Below are 22,267 nucleotides of genomic sequence, written 5' to 3'. Positions count from 1 at the left end.
CATCTGGAATCCTTACTACAATCAGGGGACCCTGAGGGGTGAAGGTGCCTGCAGGTGTGAGGAGGGGCCCGGACTCAAACCCAGGGCCCCTGGCTCTCAACCTGAACTGCATGTGGGAACCACTTAAGGAGCTTGAAACACCACAACAGGTGCCTGGGTAATGAAGGAGGTTCTGGGCAATGTGGCCTGAGCACAGGGATTTTTTACCAGCTCCAGGTGACTCTAATATGCAGGAGACACTGCAAATCTTGCTCAATGCATCCGTGAAATCTCTTCAGCTGTCGATGTCTTGAAACTCCCCACAGCTAAAACTCTAAAATAGAATTCAGATCATCCGAAATTAAACAAGCTTTTAAGGCAATTTGAGGGGCTGGGGTGGGAAACTAGTTGATCTCATAGACGTTGGGGTTTGTGGACTGAGTGTGTGGAGGCTACTGATGGGGACCAGTGAGGGCAAGCGCCCCTTCCAGCAGGGGTCTGAAGGGACAGTTCTGGTTCCCTCTGCCCTGGACACAGGAGGTCACTTTTCAGAAATGCTTTATGTCTCATACAGCCTTTCGTCCCTGACCCTTGGGAGGGAGGGAGGGAGGGAAGGAAGCCGGGCGGTCTGTCTGCTCTGTGCACGATCTCTCTGCTTGTCCCAGATCACAGCCAAAGCAGTGAAGTCAGCCAGTCAGAGGGAGAGCCCTGGCCTGACATCGAGAGCTTCAGTAAAATGCCCTTTGACGTCAGTGTGCATGACCCCAAGTACAGCCTGATGAGCCTGGTATACACTGAGAAGCTGGCAGGGGTCAAACAAGGTCAGTGTAAGCTGAGCCTGAAGGTCAAGGGGAACCTCAGTCGGGGCAGGAGGCCTGGGGCGCTTTAATCTTTGAGGGCAACTGCAGTCACTCTCCTCTGCTTTTCTCTCGTTTTACACACGTACATGCCACCCTCCCGCTTTCATGCCTGCCTCTCGGGGCCTAAGTTACAGAATCCCAGGAAAAGCCCTTGGGGAGCAGGGGACTTTCTTCCCAGGCATAGGGGCTTCAAGCACATCATGGGAAGGCTTTTTTGCTCCTTTATACACAGAAGCAATAAAGGAATCCAGAGTCGAAGAGCCCCAGAAACGCGAGACTGTGTCCATGATGCTGACCAAGTACGCGGCCTACAACACCTTCCACCACTGCGAGCAGTGCCACCAGTACATGGACTTCACCTCTGCCTCCCAGGTGCAGCCCCTTTGCCCTTGCCCGTCACCCCACGTGGATTTTGTATGTAAGGGATATAAAGTAAGGGTCCCGGTTTCAAGGGCTAGACAAGGATGGCCTACTTATGAGATGGAGCCACTAATTTGTGAGCAAAATGAATTCAAATGACTAGGCTTATTAGGATTATGGGGAGGGGAGGAGAGAAAGAAACTGGGTTTGTCTTAACTCATTTCATCAAAATGGTTACACGTGTCATGTTTAGGTTAGAAAGGAGCTGAGGTGTTTATCTGTGACCCTGAAAAGCTGGGTAGTGTGGTGTGTTGGGTGAAAGGGTCTCTCTCCCACTTCGGGCTGTTGATGAAAATGGCGCCATTATCTCCAGAGCTGTAGGGTGCACCCTTTGCGCTGTGAACAAGTCTGTTGATTTGCACAGACCTAGTCTCATTCTTGCTCCAGCATGGGATGGTTTTGACCACTGGGCATACAGAGGAGTCAATGTTTGCTCTTTTACTTGGAGAGAACTGAGAGGTAGGAACACAGAAGGGGAGCAGACACCCCACAGCATTTAGCTTCCTTTTGGCCAGAGCATCTTTAAGCACAAAAGATGGGAAAGGCAGCCAATGATGGGAGAATCCGGTGCCTATTTGGGGCGTTAAGTTCTGCGTTGGATTCCCCCACTTTATCTTGATTTTTATCACTTGGCTCTGAACCCTGGAACAGCTCTTCCTAGAGGATGTGCTGAGTGGACTTCCCCCAAACTTGCCTCTGGTCTCGAGGTCCAGTCTTCACCCTTTCCCCACAGGGTACAAGGAGGGAGACACTGAAAAACTGGGCTGGGCCCTCTCTCCTGCCTTTTGAGAAGGCCTGTGCTCCATCTATGGAGGGCGTATCTACTTCTGCTTTAAACTAAACACCCACCCCCACGCCTCATGGCCTCTCTGGGCTTCTGAGACGGCCACCACTCTGTGGAGTATGTATCTCTTTGAATAAATCTACTTTTACTTAAAACCAAACAAGAACACTGCGCTGACCATTCTGCTGTTCCTGATAAAAGTTACCTTTCATTGTCCCATTTGTTTTCTTGTGTTACTGAAAACTTTTGCTGGGCTAGTTTGAAATCAGCTCACAATGCTTTATGGAATTTAGAGGATTCAAGTCCCTTGATCCATAACTTATGTTTTTGGAAAATTTCTTTATTAAAAACCCTCTATATAATTTCTGTATGATTACTCACTAACTAGTATATTCCCACACCGGTGAAGCAGAATGAACGAGAATTTAAGGGAAGAATTACAATATGATTTTTCTATGAAATGTAATATTTAGATTGAAACTCTTGGGAAACCTACCTGGATTCTAGTTGCTGCTGAAAAGTGATGCTATCTTTTCATTAAGCCAAATATTGCCTGCATTGTAAAGACTTTTATGTTATTTTTCACTGAGCTGGGTTATTGAGAGAGCATGAGAACTTTACAGCAATTTTTAAAAGATAGGTTAGATTTATAATCACCTTAGATAAGTTGGTCTCTTTCGGAAGTGAGTTCTAGGCTAAAGCTTGGGTTCAAAAATCTTTAGTTTCCCTTGTAGCTCAAGAGGCGTTTTAATGATGCCAGTCTTAATATTTTACTTAAAAAATATTTATTTGACCTGAGCCACACAGAACAGAAGTGTTTTCCCCCATCACTGGGCACCTTGGGGAATGCTTACGTAGCAGGATGTCCCACAGTGTATACTGGACGGGCCTGTGGTAAGTCTGAGCAGCAGCGGTTCTAAGAACACGAGAAATGCAGACAGTGTTGAGCAACAGGTACTTCGCCAGCCGAGAGGCTGCGTAGGGGCAGGGTGCCTGGCTCTCAGGTCAGCGGCAGCCACTGAAAGATGAAGTGTTTGCCTTTCTTATCTTTCCAGCATTGCTTGCACAGCCAGGCCGGGTGGCAGGTAAAAGCTGAGCTTAGTTTGCCTCTCTGAATGACAGCCTTCACAAGTGGCCAGGAAGTTTGCGAACCATGGAGCTTACACTCCCTCCCTTTCTTTTTTCCAAATGTAGATGTCTGACTCTACCCTTCATGCCTTCACGTTCTCTTCCTCCGTGCTGGGAGAGGAGGTGCAGCTCTATTTCATCATTCCCAAATCCAAAGAGAGTCATTTTGTCTTCAGCAAGCAGGGCAAACACCTGGAGAGCATGCGGCTGCCCCTGGTTTCGGACAAGGTGGGTGATAGTGTCTGGACACGAGGACCAACAGGCCTCAGGTACGAGATCAGGTTTTCTAAGCTGCTTTGTATCTCAGGGTTCTAATACTCTTTTTGGTTTCTGGTCCTTTTTTCTTTCTTCCTTTTTCCCTTTCAGCAGAATCTGAATGCAGTCAAGAGCCCTATTTTCACTCCTTCCAGTGGTCGCCATGAGCACGGACTCCTAAACCTTTTTCACGCCATGGAGGGCATCAGCCACCTGCACCTCCTGGTAGTCAAAGAGTATGAGATGCCGCTGTACCGCAAGTACTGGCCCAACCACATCATGCTGGTGCTGCCCGGCATGTTCAATAACGCAGGCGTGGGTAAGGGGGCCCCCGGGGCGGGGGGAGGGCTGCAAACAGAAACAGCTCCTTCCCCAGGCATGGACTTTCAAAGGTTCCCCTGCCTCTGGAAAGGGTCTTGCCCTTCAGACCAAAGGATTTCTGACTCCTCTTTAAATCTGAGTTTTTGTTTCTCTTTATCTGCAGTTTTGCAGAATTTTTAACTTCTGAGGACTAGTAACCAAAGCAGTCACTGGGACACTGAGCACCCTGGGAAGGGCTGGGCACACCTGTCAGTACAGGCTGCAAGTGCTCCTTGCTGCAGGCCAGCGGCAGGAACAGCACAGTGAGGATGGTCTGAGGAGGGGAGTTAGTAGTCTTCTCTGGGCTGGAGGGATCTCTGAGTCGTCGCCAATCTTGAAGGCACGTGGCGAGTTCCTGAGGGTTCTGCACAACTGGGGACCTGAGGCAGTCATCTTAAAAGTATCCAGAAGTCCTTCCCGCTTTTCCCCATGGAGCTGAAGAGCAACAGGCTGATTTCTCAGGGGGCACCTGGTGGTTGAGTGTACACAGTGGTGGGAGGAACGGGCGGCCCACAGCTCCTTCACTTACTCCTGCGGGCAGGGAACCTCCAGCTGGATCCAGTGTTCTACAGCTTTCCTGTCTGGTCACTCCCTGCATCTAAATCACTTCTCATTGGCTTCTGTGGGTATCTTACTGTTATTTTATTTGCATTTCCCTAATGATTAGTGATGTTGATCATCTTTTTCACTTGCTTGTTGGCCATTTGTGTATCTTTGGAGAATCCACTTTTTAAACAGGTTTTTGTTGTTGTTGACTTGTAGTTCTTTATATATTCTGGGTATTAATCCCTTATCAGATATGATCTAAGTATCTTCTCCCATTCTGTAGGTTGCCTTTTCATTGTTGAGTCCTTTGCACAGTTTTAAAATTTTATGTAGTCCAGTTTATTTTTTCTCTTGTTGCCTTTGCTTCTGGTGTCATAGCAAAGGAATCATTGCCAAAACCAACACCATCAAACTTTCCCTGTCTTCTTTTTGGAGTTTTATGGTTTTAGCTCTTTGATCCATCTTGATTTTTTTATATAGTATAAGGGTCCAACTTCATTCTTTTGCATGTGGCTATCGGGTTTGCCCAACACCACTTGTTAAAGAGACAATCTTTTAATCCATTGAATGGTCTTGGCACCTTGGTCAAAAATAATTTGACCATATATGCAAGGGTGTATTTCTGGGCTCTGTATTCTTATTCCATTGGTTTATATGTCTGTCTTGATACCATTACCTCACTGTTTTGATTATTCTAGTTTTGTAGTCAGCCAAGTGTGAGAACTCTAACTTTGTGGTTCTTTTTCAAGATAGTTTTGGTTATTCAGAGTCCTTTGAGATTCCATGTGCATTTAAAGGTGGACTTTTCTATATCCGGAAAAAAAAAAAACACCCTGGTATTTTGATAGGGATTACATAAACATGTAGATTGCTTTCTGTGGTACTGTCATCTTGACAATATTACATCTTCCAATCCATGAACATGGGGTGTCTTTACATTTATTTGTGTCTGTAATTTCAGCAATGTTTTGTACTTTTTAGTGTACAAAACATTTTAAGTCTTTTGCCTCCTTGATTAAACATTTATTCCCAAGTATTGTATTCTTTTTGATGCTGTTGTAAATGTAACTGTTTTCTTAACTTCCCTTTCAGATTGATAGTTACGATACAGAAATGTAATTTGTGTTGTTTTTGTATCTGCAACTTCACTGAATTCTAACTCTGTGTATGTGTAATCTTCAGTGTTTTCTACATATAAGATCATGTTTGGAAACAGATAATTTAACTTCTTTCCAACATGGGTAGCTTTTATTTCATTTTCTTATCTAATTGCTCTAAGATTTCTAGTACTACATTAAATAGAAGTGGTAAAGATAGGCATCCTTGTGTTATTTTTTTTTTAACATTTTTTATTGATTTATAATCATTTTACAATGTTGTGTCAAATTCCAGTGTTTAGCACAATTTTTCAGTCATTCATGGACATATATACAATCAGTCACATTTTTTTCTCTGTGATTTATCATAACATTTTGTGTATATTTCCCTGTGCTATACAGTGTAATCTGGTTTATCTATTCTACAATTTTGAAATCCCAGTCTATCCCTTCCCACCCTCCACCCCCCTGGTAACCACAAGTCTGTATTCTCTGTCTGTGAGTCTATTTCTGTCCTGTATTTACGCTTTTTGTTTTTGTTTTTTAGATTCCACATATGAGCAATCTCATATGGTATTTTTCTTTCTCTTTCTGGCTTACTTCACTTAGAATGACATTCTCCAGGATCATCCATGTTGCTGCAAATGGCATTATGTTCTCGGGTTTTATGGCTGAATAGTATTCCATTGTATAAATGTACATCTTCTTTATCCAGTCACCTGTTGATGGAACATTTAGGCTGTTTCCATGTTTGGGCTATTGTAAATAGTGCTGCTATAAACACTGGGGTGCAGGTGTCATCCTGAAATAGATTTCCTTCTGGATATATGCCCAGGAGTGGGATTCCTGGGTCATATGGTAAGTCTATTCCTAGTCTTTTGAGGAATCTCCACACGGTTTTCCATAATGGCTGCACCAAACTGCATTCCCACCAGCAGTGTAGGATTCCCCTTTCTCCACAGCCTCACCAGCATTTGTCACTTGTGGATTTTTGAATAACGGCCATTCTGACTGGTGTGAGGTGATACCTCATTGTAGTTTTGATTTGCATTTCTCTGATAATTAGTGATACTGAGCATTTTTTCATGTGCTTTTTGATCATTTGTATGTCTTCCTTGGAGAATCGCTTGTTTAGGTCTTCTGCTCATTTTTGGATTGGGTTGTTTATTTTTTTCTTATTGAGTCGTATGAGCTGCTTATATATCCTGGAGATCAAGCCTTTGTTGGTTTCACTTGCAAAAATTTTCTCCCATTCCGTAGGTTTTCTTCTTGTTTTACTTCTGGTTTCCTTTGCTGTGCCTTGTCTTATTCTTGATCTAAGAAGAAATCTTTCAACCTTTCCCTGTGGAGTATGTCAGCTGTGGGCTTTTTCATATATGGCCCTTATTATGTTGAGAATGCAAACTATTAAGACACATTACTCTTGAAAGTAGATTCTTCTAAATCCTAGTATTACCCTTGAACTATTCAAACTGTTTTCCTGGTTCCTCCATAGACTAAAGTTTTTTTAGCCTCTTCATTATCGTCTACATTTCTTTCATCTTAGGATGGCCCACTCATAAAACCTGGCTAATTCCTGATCATCACCTTAATAATTGCTGACACTGAGTACTTATGTGCTGGCACTATCCCGAGCGCCTGTGAAGTAGACATTAGCATTGCCGCCTTACAGGTGGGGAAGCCCAGGCACAGGGGACTTGTTCACTGTCACACAGCCAGGAAGTAGTGGAATCAGGATTCAAACCTAAGCAGCTTGGCTCCAGGCTTTTCTCTTACTCACTATACAGTGTGCCTCTGACAAAAAGGCAGACCTAGGGAAAGGATACCAGTTCCCAGAATCTTCAGAGACACTGCTGCCAATTTTCTAAAGGTATCTAAAGCAGGGGACACATTATTTTAAGCACCACACCCACCACCGCAGCCCTGGCTACTAGCCTAGTGCAGGACGTTAGAGTGGCTGCTTCTGAGACTGACAGGGCCCTTTATGACTTTAAGGAACCAGTAATAAGGGCTTCCTCTATGTGGAACCTTTTTTTCCCATCAGGGAAACTAGATTCTCCCAGTACTCCTTAAAGTGTGGTTCACGAATGACCTGCATCAAAGACCTCTCTGGTTCCTGGCCCCTTGTCAGTCTGGTGGTGGGCTCCAGGAATCTGCATTTTAAGTGGACTTCCTGGGTGATTCTTACCTGCACTGGTGTGAGAACCACTGCTCTCAACGTGTGGTTGACCCCACTTGCACGGTCACCACGTGAACAGGTGTGCTTATGGAGAGAACGCCCGCTGTCTGCGGAGCTCCAGCCAAGCCTGGGCGAAGAGCTCTTCGTACCAGCCGTCGTTGTGTTGCCTTCCAGGTGCCGCCAGGTTTCTCATTAAGGAGCTGTCATATCACAACCTGGAACTGGAGAGGAACCGCCTGGAGGAGCTGGGAGTTAAACGCCAGTGTGTCTGGCCTTTCATCGTTGTGATGGACGACTCGTGTGTCCTGTGGCACATTCACAGCGTTCAGGAGCAGACCAGGTACTGGCACTTCCCAAGCAGTTCTAGGGGACTGTGACACAGTGCTACCGAGAAGACACTTCCCTTGGCTGTCGTCACACATGGAAGTAAGTTAGAGCCACAGTTTTCCAGGGCAGAACGATCATCCATGAGACCACTCCCACTAGCACAGTCCGTGGTGACTAATGAATTTTTTAATTTAGGCATTCGGTATGCCACTGAATTCCTGGGCCATTTCTGCATCATGGCTTTGGTTTGCTGTAAAAGTCTGTTGAAAGACACTATGGTTTATTTAGAAACCTTCTGAATCAGGACACCTGCTTTTTAGCCCTAGCTCTGCTTCATAACTGTTCCATCACCTGTAAAATTATGGTTGGGCCAGAATCAGAGGTTCTCCTCCTGGGGCAGTGAGTTGTGAGGGGATCCATGAGGACCATGAAATGCTACATCTGGAAAAGTCCTATGTGGCAAATGGCCCCAGATGTTCCCAGCCCCAGTGAAAACAGTGCCAGATGGGCTCTCGGCCTTTCCAGCTCCAGCGCTGTGATTTTGTGCATTTCCCCTGTAGATATGAAGCCAGTGATGTTTTCAAATACTCCTTTATTATACCGTGATGACCAGAACTTGGAAGGACACTTGCGTGCTCCCTCTCTTTGGTAACTCCCTGTTCATTATTCACTTAGAAATGGGCTGGATTTCTTTCCCTACCTTAAAGTGATCAGTCCCCCTCCTGGAAGGCAGCTTCCTTCAGTTAGCAGTGACAGGCAGTGTGAAAACCAGGCTCGATGTCCTTCTCCATTCCAGGCTATCATAAAGTAAATCAGCTAACTGCATCCCTGACAGACATGGACACTGTAGTGTTAGCCCTTCAGAACTGACCCTCTCTGCAGTAGTGGCGATAGATATCTTACATAAACTAACTCTGCGTTTCGTAGCCAACCCATGGAAACAGGAGTTTCCAGTAAGAATGTGTCCCTGAGGAGTGTCTTGCAGCATATTGAAGCCACACCAAAAATCGTCCACTACGCAATCTTGGGCATACAGAAGTGGAGCAGCAGGCTGACCTCTCAGAGCCTGAAGGCCCCGTTCTCCAGGTGCCACGTGCATGACTTCATTCTCCTCAACATAGACCTGACTCAGAACGTGCAGTATGACTTCAACAGGTAAGTCAGGCCTCCCGGATGCAAGGAATCCTGGCATGTACTGATCGTTTCTGCTTGGCTCTAGCCTCTGTAATGCTTTTGTTCCTATCTGTGTCTTGGAGAAACTGAGACCATGTGGACAGAGACAGTGGGGAGGAGGGTCACACGCCCCAAAGTGGCCCCTTCATCAACCTTCAGAATGACCCAGACCCTTAATAATAGCTGCTGCAACGTGAAATGCTTAGAAAATGTATTACGGCCACTCAACAAGAACTAAACCAGGGCCGGCACTGTTGCGTCACATCAGTGTGTGGACCCATAGACCATTCAAGGTGAACCTTTCATTCACCCTCAGATCTCAGAAGGTAATCACTTTCCCCACGTGTTAGCAAGACCCTGAGACCTAGATCCTCTGGCCTGGCCTCCTGAGTAAGTTATGTCCACACCCTGGGAAGTCTGAAATGGCCAAGGAGACCACAGAGTCCCCCTTATGTCACCCCCCAACCTGTAGCTATTACAATATTCTGTAGCTGTTTCACCTCTGTGGTTTAAATCTTGGCAGATGCTTCATCCTGTTTGCAGCCAGGATTTTAAAACTGGGAGCAGCTCTGCACTCCTGTCCCAAGAGTATACAGAACGTGCAGCCCTGTTTCAGTTCAGGAACGCCTGGGGCACTGTGGAAAGTGGGACCAGTCTCGTTACTTTCTCCCTCCTTGTTGGCTGCAATACCCAAGAGGCTCACAGGCCAGTGCTGAGAGCGCCAGCTCCGTGAGGGGGAACGGTTGATTCTGTCTAAGGCTGTCTCCTGACATCTGCCACATTTCTCTGTGTAATTATCAGTGTTGAGGTGTGACAGGTAGTTAAGGAAACCTATCGTTATGATTACAATTTAGGTATTTCTGTGAAGATGTTGACTTTAACCTGAGAACAAACAGTAGTGGCCTGCTCATCTGCCGCTTTAATAACTTCAGCCTCATGAAGAAACATGTTCAGGTTGGAGGGCAAAGGGACTTTATCATTAAACCAAAGATCATGGTAAGTTCGCAAGCTTGAGTCTACTGTTCAGTATTTGACAGTGATCTCTCTTTAGTATCTCTGTTATTAGGAACTAGCATTAAGCACCTGCCTCTTGACTAGAAAGCGAAGCTAACGCAAGGGAGTCAGTTCTTAATGTCAAATTTGCAGTCTCATTTCCCTGAGGACTCATCTAGAGCCAAACATAAGCTATGAAAATTCAACAGAATTACCTTTCGTTAGATTTAAGGCTTAACTGAAGCTTTCATGGCGTTTCAAACTTTACTATATTCTTAAACTGGCAAAGTTAACACTTTTACATTCTTCATTTAACACATGAGCGAAATGTAACCAAGATGCTTGTGTGGTCCTTTGCCAGGTTTTTGGGTTTTGTTTTTCAGGTAATGCAGTTCCAAACCTGTTAAGGGTTAATTCCACAGGCATACCCATTTCTGTTTTAGAGATTTACTGATATCTGATCATTTATAACACGTGGATTCCCCAGTGGACCTTAGAAAACTTCTTTGCTATTTTTTTGGTGGTGATGGGATGGGATTTAACCCATCCAGATCCAGCAACAATATAAAAGGCTTTCTGTTTGGGCTCTACAGTGTATCTGCTAAATGCACTAACTTTCAAAGAAGTCTACTTTTTTGCATTTTCTCCTGCTCTTGCTGTGTATAAATTATGTTAGATCCAACTGAACTATTTCCGGCGGGAAAAAAATTCACAACCCAAGACAGGCGGACTTCCACTTGAGCCTGACCTCCGTCTCTGTGCTCCTGCTGTTATTTGGAGGCTGTTAGGATGCAATGCAGTGTTTCCTTGCCAGTTTCACATAGTGACAGACACAGTTCCCATGATCCTCTTGGCTCTGATTTCAGGTGTCAGAGAGCTTAGCACCCATCTTGCCCCTGCAGTATGTCTGTGCTCCTGACAGTGAACACACACTGCTGGCAGCCCCTGCACAGTTTCTCCTGGAGAAGTTCCTTCAGCATGCCTCGTACAAACTCTTCCCCAAAGCTATCCATAACTTCAAGAGTCCCGTGTTGGCCATTGACTGCTACTTGAACATTGGACCAGAGGTAAAGGGGAAGGGGCGGGGCTGTGCTTTCCCTGCTTCCATCCAGTTCTTACTCATTTTAGATCCCATTTGAAAGCTTAAGTGGAGACAGACAAGGAGCTGGTGACATACTCACTTAGGCAAAGCTCACACACCTATCCCCCTCCCCGCAGTGAGCCAGCGAACACTCCAAGCTTAGCTCAGAGGTCTGCTCCGTGAAGAAGCCTACTCAGTGACCCGAGGCAGAAGCAGTTACTTGCTCCTCCCTGTTGTAACATGTATCAGATGACACTATGGTCACGTGATCTGAGCGTCACAGGCAGACAAGGGGAAGTCAGTGATTGCAGAACACCTGAGGGTATCACAGGAGACCTTTTTATAGCCCCTATTTTTATACTTTCCACTCCTGGGCTTCTTGCTTTTTCATTATTTCCTTATTTTTCATTTTTTTCTCTCACTCTGTCTCAAATTCTCCATCAGTTTTTTTTTTGTTCTTAATTTGCCACTTGTACCTTTAGGCTTCTGACCACTGACGGCCTTCAAGAGCTTCAACCACTAAGCTTCCCCTTAGGATTATTTATTTTTTTTTAATATATTTTTATTCAAGTTTGCTATGTTGTGTCAGTTTGCAGTGTACAGCACAGTGCTTCAGTCATATAGGAACATACATATATTCGTTTTCACATTCTTTTTAACCATAAGTTACTACAAGATACTGAATATAGTTCCTTGTGCTATACAGTATGAACTTGTTTTGTTTTATTTTTAAATTTTTATTCTAAAATTTTAAGTGTAAGCATTTTACATCCTTATTCTTATGGTATTTCAATAATCTGCATGGTGGGTTGAACCGTGAATTGTAGAATTTGAGGTAGAAGGGATCTTGAAAAAAAATCAGATGTAATAATACTTTTTAGGGTATCTGTTTTATGCCATCTCTGTAGTCTCCTGAAAGAATCCAGGGCTTTAGGTGTTGGACAGCACAATCTCAATACCACTAATGACAGCATCTGCAGCCACTAAATACTTGCTAAGTGGGTTGCATTCTTTAATTCACGAAACAGTCCTATGGACAGGTGTCACTATTCTCTCTATAGACAAGAAAACTGCTCAGTGTCACACAGCTACTCAGAGGAACCAGTATTTGAACACAAGCAGGCTGGCCCACACATTAAGCCATTCTACCGTCCTCAGGGGCTCCTAGCTTACACTTCTCTGTAATTTTTGTGAAGCTACCTTCTGTACATAGAAGCCACAGAGAGCTAAAAATTTAAATCCATTCACTGTTTAAAGCTTCCACCCAACTGAAAATTTAAGTATATCTAAGTGAAACACTGATTTAAAATTTTTATTCTCATCAATAAGGGAATCTAACCATTTAAACTTTCCTAAGTGTGCCTTTTTGTGGAAGGCAGCTTTTTATTATTTTATGAACTCTTAAAGAAATCAATAGAAACAAAACAAGCCCCTCTACTAACTATCCTGTTATGAGAAATAACCTATTTAAAGTGTCTCTTGTTTAAGACGACATACTAAATATAGGGCGTACAAAGCTTAAATAACCAGCCCACTGAAGTTTCAATAAAAATGTGTCACCTTTACCTGACCCTGAAATGGACAGCTAAAAAGGAAGGCGCTGACTCACTCCGCTAAAGATGCAGACGTTTCACTTGGTTTTGAGATGCTGGTGCTATTTCTGCTTGATGCTTCCAGGTGGCCATATGCTATGTCAGCTCCAGACCCCACTCCAGCAATGTCAACTGTGAAGGGGTGTGTTTCAGTGGACTCCTCCTGTACCTCTGTGACTCTTTTGTAGGTGCTGATCTTCTTAAGAAATTTAAGTTTTTAAAAGGTAAATCAAATTTAGTATCTTGTTTGTGAATGCTGTTAGTTCCCACTAGACAAAATACAGAAGTGAAAGATATAAAAAAGCATTTTAACAATCATTTTGCCAGTAAATTAAATACCTTGCTTTTAAACCAGGGCCAGTGATTTTTTTTAATGGGGGGAGATGGGAATCAAATCACTGTTATATACTAAGACTAAATGCAGATAAACAGCCAGCTTTGTGACCATATTAAATGTTTTTACCACTATTACGTTTAGGAAGGAATGACGCAATTGCAGGTAATGCTTCTCATATAATCTAATTTTAATTAAAAAAATCAGGTTAATGATTTACGATCCTATTATGATTCTGGTACAGAAGGTAAAGTCGCTTCAACAAGTATGCACCATACAAACAGTTACTAGCTTTGCCTAAGAACAATCTGCAGATTAAGCATCACAAATAATCTCAACAAGATGACCTCTAAGGTCGGTGAAAAAAGAAAGGTTCAGCATATTGTGTAGAGCATGCTACCACTCTTTCGAGGACAGGCCAAACCGTGTTTATTGATATGTGTCTAAAATGTATCTGGAGCAGTCTGGGGCGGGTGTTGGAGGGAAGGGTGCATCCCAGGGGACCATTTAGGTTGTCCCAGGGTGGGATGCTGCTGGCACAGAGTGGGTAGAAGCCAAGGACGCTGTGGAGGGACACGGGAAATGTTACCGCCTGGGTTTTAACATGAGCACAGGGGAGGGGTGATGGGGTTGGAAGGCTTTTTACTTTACGCTCTTCTAAACTTTTTAATTTGTTAAAATACTGCTTATTCAAAATACACTATAAAGTGAACAGTTCAGATAGGTTACTCACCTGGACGTTGGTCCCACATGTGTTAGGGGATATAATCAGAGGGAGAGGTGGTATGGTTCTTTATCATTTCAGTCCCTGAGCCTGAGACACATTTCTGCTTTCTTCCTGAAGGTGCTACCCTGTGTGTCATTTGCCAAGACAGAAGTTCCTTACGCCAAACAATTGTCCGCTTAGAGCTAGAGGATGAGTGGCAGTTTCGCCTCCGGGACGAGTTCCAAACTGCTAACAGCAGTGATGACAAGCCCCTCTACTTTCTCACTGGACGTCATGTATGAGCTTTCGAAGAGACCAAAACTAGCAAAGGGATGCCTAGGTGGGGTGGGGCAGAAACAATTATTTGGGATTTTTTTTCCTTTAAAGTACAATCACTGTGGAACAAAGTGCAACATATTTGTCTGTTCTCCAAAGAACCACCCCACCCCCAACCTGACCCGGGCCTTTGGGGGCATCATTCTCCTTCAGTTTCAATTTCAGGACCTTAAATTCAGGTTAAAGTTCACCCTAGGTAGTTATGCAATTACTTAAGACGTGGTCTGCCCGTGGGAGCCTGAGGAGCAAATGCTTTGGAGAAGCAACATGGAGACTGCATCGTTTTTTCTACTGTGCTGTGTCGGGGGAAAATTGACTCTCAGCATTAGCTAGCCTGAATGTGTTACATGAGACTCACACCGCTGGTGTGGAATTAACTGAAGATTAATGTCTGAGGCCTGAACCCTCAGTTTCTCTTCAGATCTGTACTTTGGTACAGTATTACTCAGGGGTCTGAAATGATAGAATGTAGAAGATATCTGTATTTAAAAAAAAAGAAGTAGCTTTGTCTTTCTCTGTGCAGTGTTAGTTTAAGATTTATAATCTTATATGTATTGAAACTTTTGGCAAAATTTCCACAGGAGTTAAAAGTTTACTATTTAAACTGAACAAACAAATTAGTAAATGCAGGGCAGGCATTGTGTATATTTATGCAGCTTCTCCTGGTTTAAGTTCTTTCGCTTTCTTCATTCTTTAAAAATGTTTCCAGTCTCTTAAGCACATCATGCCTGTGAGAATAAGAAGTGATTAATCTTGAACAAGGAGAATCTGACTCAGTAGCTGAGCCTGTTAGGAAGGTGTCAGCATTCACCCCTAGCAAAGCGAAAGTCTGGCAGGCTAAGGTTCCACGTGGAGTGGACCTAGTTCATTTCCCTTCAGAGATACACGGAATGAACATTAGCTGCCTTATACTGACACCACCCCAGAAAGTGCTGGAATGGGAAACAACCATAAAGAGGCTGTTTTACTGGTGATTTTGTGTGTGTGAGGAGTAAGGAAGATTCCATTAAGTCTCTGACTCATTAAAATTACCAGGGGGTCTTAAGTTTTTACAGATTTCTTACTACAAATTTTAATCGAAAACAGATTTTTAGAAAATATTCTGGAACTACTAAGTCTATTAGAAGTTTACTCTTAAATTACTGCAGTTCTCAGCACTAAATCTCTTGGCATTTTTTCATTAGCCCATGTGTAACACTCTATCCCCACTTAAAATGGCCATTTTTACTTGAATCAATGTCTTATTGGTGGCCTGAAACTGAGGGACCTACTAAGCCTGCATTTATCTAAAACAAATAGTGTTAACTCACCAGCTTTATTAGTTTGTGACAACAAGGAGTTTACAGCTAGTGGAAAAAAAGCAATGTACTAATTGGAGAATGATTTCAGATCTTTTGGTTTTCATATAGCTTATGATGTTTTAAATATATCTTGAACAATTCCTTTAAACCCCATTTTTAACTCACATTCAAAGAGGACCTACCTTACATGTGCTTTAAAAATATTCCTTGATTTTAGTACAGCAAAATTTTTGGCAAAGAGGTATGTGCGTTCTGAAGCAGGTTGATTTAGATATGAATGTAATTCAATTGTTCCTGTTTTGTTGAAAGGGCCTGATGCAGATGATACCAAGAAACCCATGGTTTGTGCAATACTCCAATAATATTTACTACATAGGGCAAATAAAATACTTGAAATAATCCTAAAACAGTTGTACCTGGGACAGATGGCTTCTCAGAGTTTCTTCTGGCTTTATGGCTTCATAGTCTAAGAAAAAAAATTTTAAGTAGTTACTTTAGCTGCAGGGACTCCAAATGATTATGATCTCTTAAATACTGTGGAAAAGAAATGCCAGAATAAAGCCAAAAGACCGTCACCCCAATGATAGAGAATTCAAATTGATCTGCCTATTCTTTCAATGCCTATCTTCCTAAGGTTTTGGATCTTTTAAAATCACCTTATCAGTATAATTTTTTTAGAGAATGTCAGGTCCTTCTCCTTTAAGGATAAAATTGCACAAGCACAGGACACGATGATTTGTTAACACATACCTTGGTGTGTTCTGCTTCGAGCCTTGCCATCCCTTAGAATACTGTGGTATGAGTGTGTTCCCTCAGCCCGCATAATAATGACCTACAGACCTGTTGAACCTTGCCATATATGACAGTTCACACAGGTTAATACTGAATGTAAACTAAAATTACAATGAGCATTGCTGTATTCAATTATTTTGGCTGTAATTTAAGCAATTGCTTTTGTGTGATCTTTTAGAAAAGGAGGCACCTGTGTGACTTTATTACTGTAAAATTTTCTTAACCAAAATTTGGTGAATTTCACTAGTCAGTCTACCTCACATTTTGTTTGATTCTAAATTGTCTTAAGTTGTGTCTACAGTATGTTCTTGTCCTTTCACTTAATTTGGTGAATGTATTAAAATTCTCTCCCACTCCCCCCAAAAAAGAAAATTTGTTTTCTTTAATTTTCTGGTATTATCAAAAATGGAATGAACTCCCTCCCTGACTCTGGCAACGTCCAATAAAGGCTGGAAGTCCACATATCATAGACAGGATGATGCTAAGATTCTACTACTCTGGCGTAACAGTCCAAGAAAATGCTAAATAACTATTTGTTGACTTAAAATCTGTAGCTTATACAAAGAAGATATACACGTATAAAGAATCTACACGTCATGCCCAGTTGCAGAGTGCCACGTAACTATGGAGAACAGATCTAGAAATTATTAAAGAGGTGTTAGAAATATTCATGGGACATCCCCAATCTTTTTTATTGATGACAGCTATATTCCTGGTGTCCCAAGAAGCAGAACTCTGGGTTGGTGGAACTGAGCAGTGTAACATAAGGTGTTACTCTCTGATTTATTTCTGAACTCTAATTTTAACAACTTTTAAGAAGAAATAACTTTGGTGTTCCAGGAAAAAGATGATGTTCAATTCTATTATACTGAAATAAGACTGCTAAAATAATGGACTTTGATACAGAACCAAAAAAAAATTCTTGAGGGCCAAAGATCCCTGTTACCTTAGGAGGGGCAAAAAATATTTGTATGATGACAGATTCAGAAGCAAGTAGAAACTGCAGTGTTCCACAACATACTCAAAGCAGCTGCCGTAGAGAGACTAAGAACTGTGAAACCCTGACTGCCGTCCCTTCACATTCAACCACACAGAGCTGAACAACATCCAGGGTACAGACCATCCTCAGGCTTGTCTTTAGTCATGGAAATTGGCCCTTACGCCTCCTCTGGGTCTAAGAGAATATTGCTAAAACACTGAAACTGACTTTCCTGAAAAAAAAAAAAAAACCATCACTAAAGGTAACCTCAGGAAGGACCTCTGAGGCCAAGGAAAAGCCATTCACACTATAAATTCCTTACGCTCTTAATGGTCAAGTACAGAGCTAAGGAAAGCATCTATGGTTGATCCGTCAACAACAGATTTGAACTGCATGTGTCCTCTTATAAGCAGAGTGTTTTCAATAAACTACTACAGCACTATACCACCCACAGCTGGTTGACACTCAGATGTGAAACTGCTGCTATGAAGAGCCAACCATGAAGTTATACCCGATTTTTGACTATGTGGGGGTTGGTACCCCTAACTCCCATGTTGTTCAAGGGTCAACTGTACTTCAGGGACTATCACAGCAGATGGAGTAAGTTATAAGAAAGAAAAGGCAACAATAAGTTTTCTGACCACTACTTTGTTCTAAGACAGAATCTTCCCTTTATCCACCAGAAGTCCCAAGAGCCATGAGACTAGGTAAGAAGTGTATATATGTTTGCAGTCACTACCCTTGAAATCAACTTAGCCATCTTAACCCCTAGTGAAATACAGCTAGGCAGGAATGTGGCTGTGTTCCTACCCAGACGCCCTAGTTGGGCAGCCATGCAAAGTAAGCAACAACAATTAAAATATCACTGCATGTCTATTGTACTTACCGTTCTTATGACAGTCATGCATTTCGTAGATATACCAAGTTGACCCTTGCATATTATGAACTGGTAGAATACTGATTCTTACAAAATGAAACAAAACCATTGTATGTCCATGCAGACAAGGGCCTGACCCGTAAGATCTTGTGGTTCCTATAATGTCTATCTACAAGACACCTTTATGATGGACCAACAATTATTCAAGCATAGGTGAGAGAAAGGTTATAGGTACCTTCATATAATCAGCAACTATAAAATCAACCTCTTTTGAAGTTAGTGGCTCATTAGTGTTTACTCACTGCATGCACCAGTGCCTCCACCGCTGCGTAGAAACTGCTCTTTCTCTGACGTCCCTCTTTCTCTAACGTCCCTCTTCAGCCTTCACTTGTGGTGTAACGAGGTTGCGCGTTCTCCGAGTCCTGGTTTCTACCACTCTCTTCCGGCTCTTCCCTTGCATGTGCATTCTCAGGTGTTCTTCTGTGAGATTCTTAAATGACAGTGTTCCTCACAACTCTTCCCTACCCTCTCATTTTGTAAATCCCAGGGTGGTGATCTCTTCTAAGCCTTCCTATAACTAAATTAATATATGTCCTGAGTTTAGACTTTTCCCAAACTCTAGATCTACATGTCCCATTAGATACCAAATAGAGTTCTCCACTTGGAGATTCTGCAACCATCTTAAAACTGTGACCAAAACTGAGCTCATCCTTCCCCAGCCAATCCTCCCAACATAATTCTCCAGTAAGCCCTTCTCAGTCAGTCTATCTCCTCAATTATCCAAATCAAAACTACCCTAGATTGTCTGTCATGATCCTTCTCTGGTCCGTTATCAGCTCCATCGATTCTTCAATTTTATCTTCTCAAAGTTTATCTGTCTCTTCATCTTCACCAAACATCACAGCTTTAGTTCAGTTTCAACATCTTTCACAAAGACTGCTACTGTAGTCCTCAATTATCTTCTAAGTTCCTCACTTGTAAACTCCACTTCATGGGGTTATGATAATTAAACACAAGGTATGACACATGGCAAACAAATGCTAGGTACTATTAATTCTAAGAAAAATAGCTAGACTGTAAAAGTTATTTTAGAGGATATCTTTAATATAAACATGAAAATAAACTGTATTTCTAGTAATAGTAACCTTTAAACCAATCAGTATATCCTCTCTACCCTCAAGTCCCCCTGAAACCACCAAGTTTGGCTCCCCAAAGAAGCATACTATTGCTTACATGGAAATTGGGCCTGTGTTATAAGATTAACAGTTACTAGAACATCTACACTACACCTGAAAAACCTCATCCTGTTTCAAAAAAATTAAGGTCATTGCTAGGTACACAATGAGACCAGGGATGGCTAGAAGAATCTCAAGTCCAAAGGAAAAAGCAGTGTCAAGAGTCAGACCATCATGATCAATCAGAGGGAAATATTTACACTGCCTTACCATTCCGCCCTACAGAGTACAGAGCCTTACACGACTCCATTAATTTTAAAAGCATATATTTATGGGGGATAAAATATATACCTGCCTGTTAATCTTATTAAAAGCCCTAATTTTTAGTTGGTTCTAATTTCAGCTCAGAAAATTAATCTATATTAAACCACAGTGGTGCTTCATTCTTGGGCCAAGGCTCTTCTTTGAAATACCAGAAAATTCTCATGTTAGGATCTTGTCTTTTGGAGATGCTAATGACATTCTGATCCTTTGGCAAAGTGGTAAAAACTACCTTTAAAGAAGCCAGTGCTGTAATCTTATTTCAAGGTATCAAACCTAACAAACTCCCTGAAAAAAACACAGTAACAACACACCATTATCACATTTATCACTTAGAAAAAGCTATCAAGTATTTTATTATTTTACTCTACATTATATACAGGTCATAAAAGGCCACAGCAGTTTTTCAACATATAAACCCTTTAAAAGTAGAGGGCACTATGAAGGATAGACAAGTATCAAAATGAAGTCCACTAATGAGGGCATATACCCAGTGTAGTATTTCTGAGGAGTAACAAAGCAGATACCAAGTCATCCATATTTAGCTTGCAACTATTCCACAGATTTTTATAAACCCTTTTGGGATTTGTTAATAGCCTAAGTGTGCCAAGTTGCCCTTTACTTTAAAAAGTGAAACCAGAATGAAAGAATAATAAATGAGAGGGTACCATTCTAATTCTAGTCATTTATAGCTCTCCAGGAAGGAAAGCTTCAGTTCTTTCCCACCTTCCACCTCTTCCTGCCATCATAAGAGTAGGAAGGAGAGAAATGGAAGGAAAAGCGCAATAGTTCAAATTCTCCTGGCTAAGGGAGCTTTACTTTTCTGTGAGGATTCCTTTAAAGTATATTTCAGGTCGTTTAAGAATTAGCCTTGAATTCCTAAACACGTAACATTGACCCTTTTTGAATAATAATGCAAAAACATTGGTTTCCACTCTGAAAATACAATCTTTAAAACTATAACTGGTATCAGAGATCAATATAAAAAAATACAGTACCAAGCTACACTGGTATATTTCCATAATTAAGAACTTCAAAATATACTTATCACTGAGACCATAGTCCTTGCATTAGTTTTCAGTCCACTATGAACAATTATCTGCTGCATGTAAACATGTCTAAATAACTATAGATAAAATACATCAATCATAAATTTCTGTAAAAGATAATAAAATATCTTCTTTAAAAAACAAAACAACAATAAGCAATTACTGCATTTTTTCCAATTTTTATGAAAATGGAACAACCTTATGGTTGTTGCCAGTCCTGAGTTCATTGTAATAAAAATGGCCCTAGTTCCTGGTTAAAGTCAGCAACCAATCCATTCTCTTCAGTAGATGTCTTCTGATACTGTAGGCATGAATTTAGTTTAGGTGCTATTTTGTCCATTAATAAAATTATATACCAGAAACTGACCAGTGCCACAGTACTGTGTTGCGAACAGTTTTCCATCAGGAGTAGGATCTGAGAAAGCAATTTCTTCTTTACTCAAATATGAGCCATATATAAAGTTACTCCTATTAAAAAAAGGAGAGACATGGAAGGGTAAAAAAGAAAAGTATATTATTTATTAATCATTAACATTGAAAAGACCTGTCAAATACAATTTGAACCGAAAAACTTTCTAGGTAATATTGTATCTTCTAGAAACTGTTAAAAAATAATTGTCTTATAAAAGCAGCAATAGTTTTAAAAACATTTACGCAACACCTTTTCATGATAAAAATACTCATCTCTGAGTAGAAGGCACTTTCTCAACCTGATAAAGACCATCAAAAGACATCAAAGTTAATGGTAAAAAAGACTGAAAACTGTTCCTCAGACATCAGGAACAAGGTAAGGTTATGTCTGCTCAGATCTCTTCTATTCAACCAGGCCAACTAGACAAAAAAAAGAAATAAAAAGCAACTAGATTGGAAAGGAAGAAGTAAAATTATCTCTTTACAGATGACATGATCTTTATATACAAAAATCCTAAGGAATTCACAAAATAACTATTAGATCAAATAAAAAAAAAGAGTTCAGCAAGGCTGCAGGATATAAGATAGCTACTAAAAACTTAAATGAAATTTAGAAAACAGGTCCATTTGTAATAACATTGAAAGAGTAAATACTTAGGATTAAATTTAACAGAGAAGTGATAGACCTAAAAAAATGGAAACTATAGAGCATTGCTGAAAGAAATTAAAGGAAATTTAAACACATAGAAAGACACCCCATGTTTATGAATCAGAAAGAAGACTTAATATTGTTAAAATGGCATTACTCCCCAAATTGATCTACAGCTAGCTTCTTTGCAAAAATTGACAAGCTGGTCCTAAAATTTATATGAAAATGCAAGAGACACGGAATAGTCAAAAGACTCTTAAGAAAAGAACAAATTAGAGAACTCTCATTTCCTTATTTCAAAACACACTACAAAGCTATGGTGTTCAAGACAGTAGGCTGCTGGCGTAACAACAGACCAAAGGAATAGAACTAAGAGTCCAGACAGAAAAAAAACCCTCACATTTATGATCAATCATTTTTGACAAAGGTGGCAAGACCATTCAATGGGAAAGAAAAGTCTGTTTAATAAAATGGTGCTGGAACAACTGGATATCCACATGCAAAAGAATGAAGTTAGATCCTGCCTCACATCAAAATTTTACTTAAAAACGATCAAAGACCTA

General features: G+C 41.4%; 2 protein-coding genes across 18 annotated transcripts in view; one reads left to right on the top strand and one right to left on the bottom strand.

The window, feature by feature from the left end:
• GREB1L (GREB1 like retinoic acid receptor coactivator) overlaps positions 1-17,656 on the top strand; it is a 213,208-nt gene extending 195,552 nt beyond the window's left edge. For 6 of the 11 annotated variants that reach the window (XM_072949130.1, XM_072949131.1, XM_072949136.1 and 3 more), the window contains 11 exons: positions 645-800; positions 1,072-1,211; positions 3,238-3,399; positions 3,538-3,745; positions 7,783-7,948; positions 8,863-9,090; positions 9,963-10,104; positions 10,968-11,168; positions 12,860-12,998; positions 13,953-14,110; positions 16,798-17,656. In XM_072949130.1, the coding sequence (XP_072805231.1) occupies positions 645-800; positions 1,072-1,211; positions 3,238-3,399; positions 3,538-3,745; positions 7,783-7,948; positions 8,863-9,090; positions 9,963-10,104; positions 10,968-11,168; positions 12,860-12,998; positions 13,953-14,110; positions 16,798-16,884 (1,787 nt within the window). In that variant the 3' untranslated portion in view covers positions 16,885-17,656. Of the gene's footprint in view, positions 1-644; positions 801-1,071; positions 1,212-3,237; positions 3,400-3,537; positions 3,746-7,782; positions 7,949-8,495; positions 8,584-8,862; positions 9,091-9,962; positions 10,105-10,967; positions 11,169-12,859; positions 12,999-13,952; positions 16,706-16,797 lie in introns of those variants that run through there. The other 5 variants (XM_072949132.1, XM_072949133.1, XM_072949135.1 and 2 more) reach the window with 5 other exon arrangements.
• The window catches only part of ESCO1 (establishment of sister chromatid cohesion N-acetyltransferase 1), a 53,775-nt gene continuing 45,528 nt past the window's right edge, over positions 14,021-22,267 (bottom strand). For 2 of the 7 annotated variants that reach the window (XM_072949143.1, XM_072949139.1), the window contains 2 exons: positions 21,012-21,112; positions 15,853-15,917 (listed from right to left, as the gene is read on the bottom strand). In XM_072949143.1, the coding sequence (XP_072805244.1) occupies positions 15,853-15,917; positions 21,012-21,112 (166 nt within the window). Of the gene's footprint in view, positions 14,151-14,756; positions 14,879-15,852; positions 15,918-17,388; positions 17,455-19,182; positions 21,113-22,267 lie in introns of those variants that run through there. The other 5 variants (XM_072949138.1, XM_072949140.1, XM_072949142.1 and 2 more) reach the window with 5 other exon arrangements.

The sequence above is a fragment of the Vicugna pacos genome, chromosome 24 (genome assembly GCF_048564905.1).
Source record: "Vicugna pacos chromosome 24, VicPac4, whole genome shotgun sequence".
In the NCBI taxonomy this organism is placed as follows: domain Eukaryota; kingdom Metazoa; phylum Chordata; class Mammalia; order Artiodactyla; family Camelidae; genus Vicugna; species Vicugna pacos.
The sequence above is the reverse complement of the archived record's forward strand: the minus strand, read 5'-3'. Positions and strand labels throughout refer to the sequence as shown.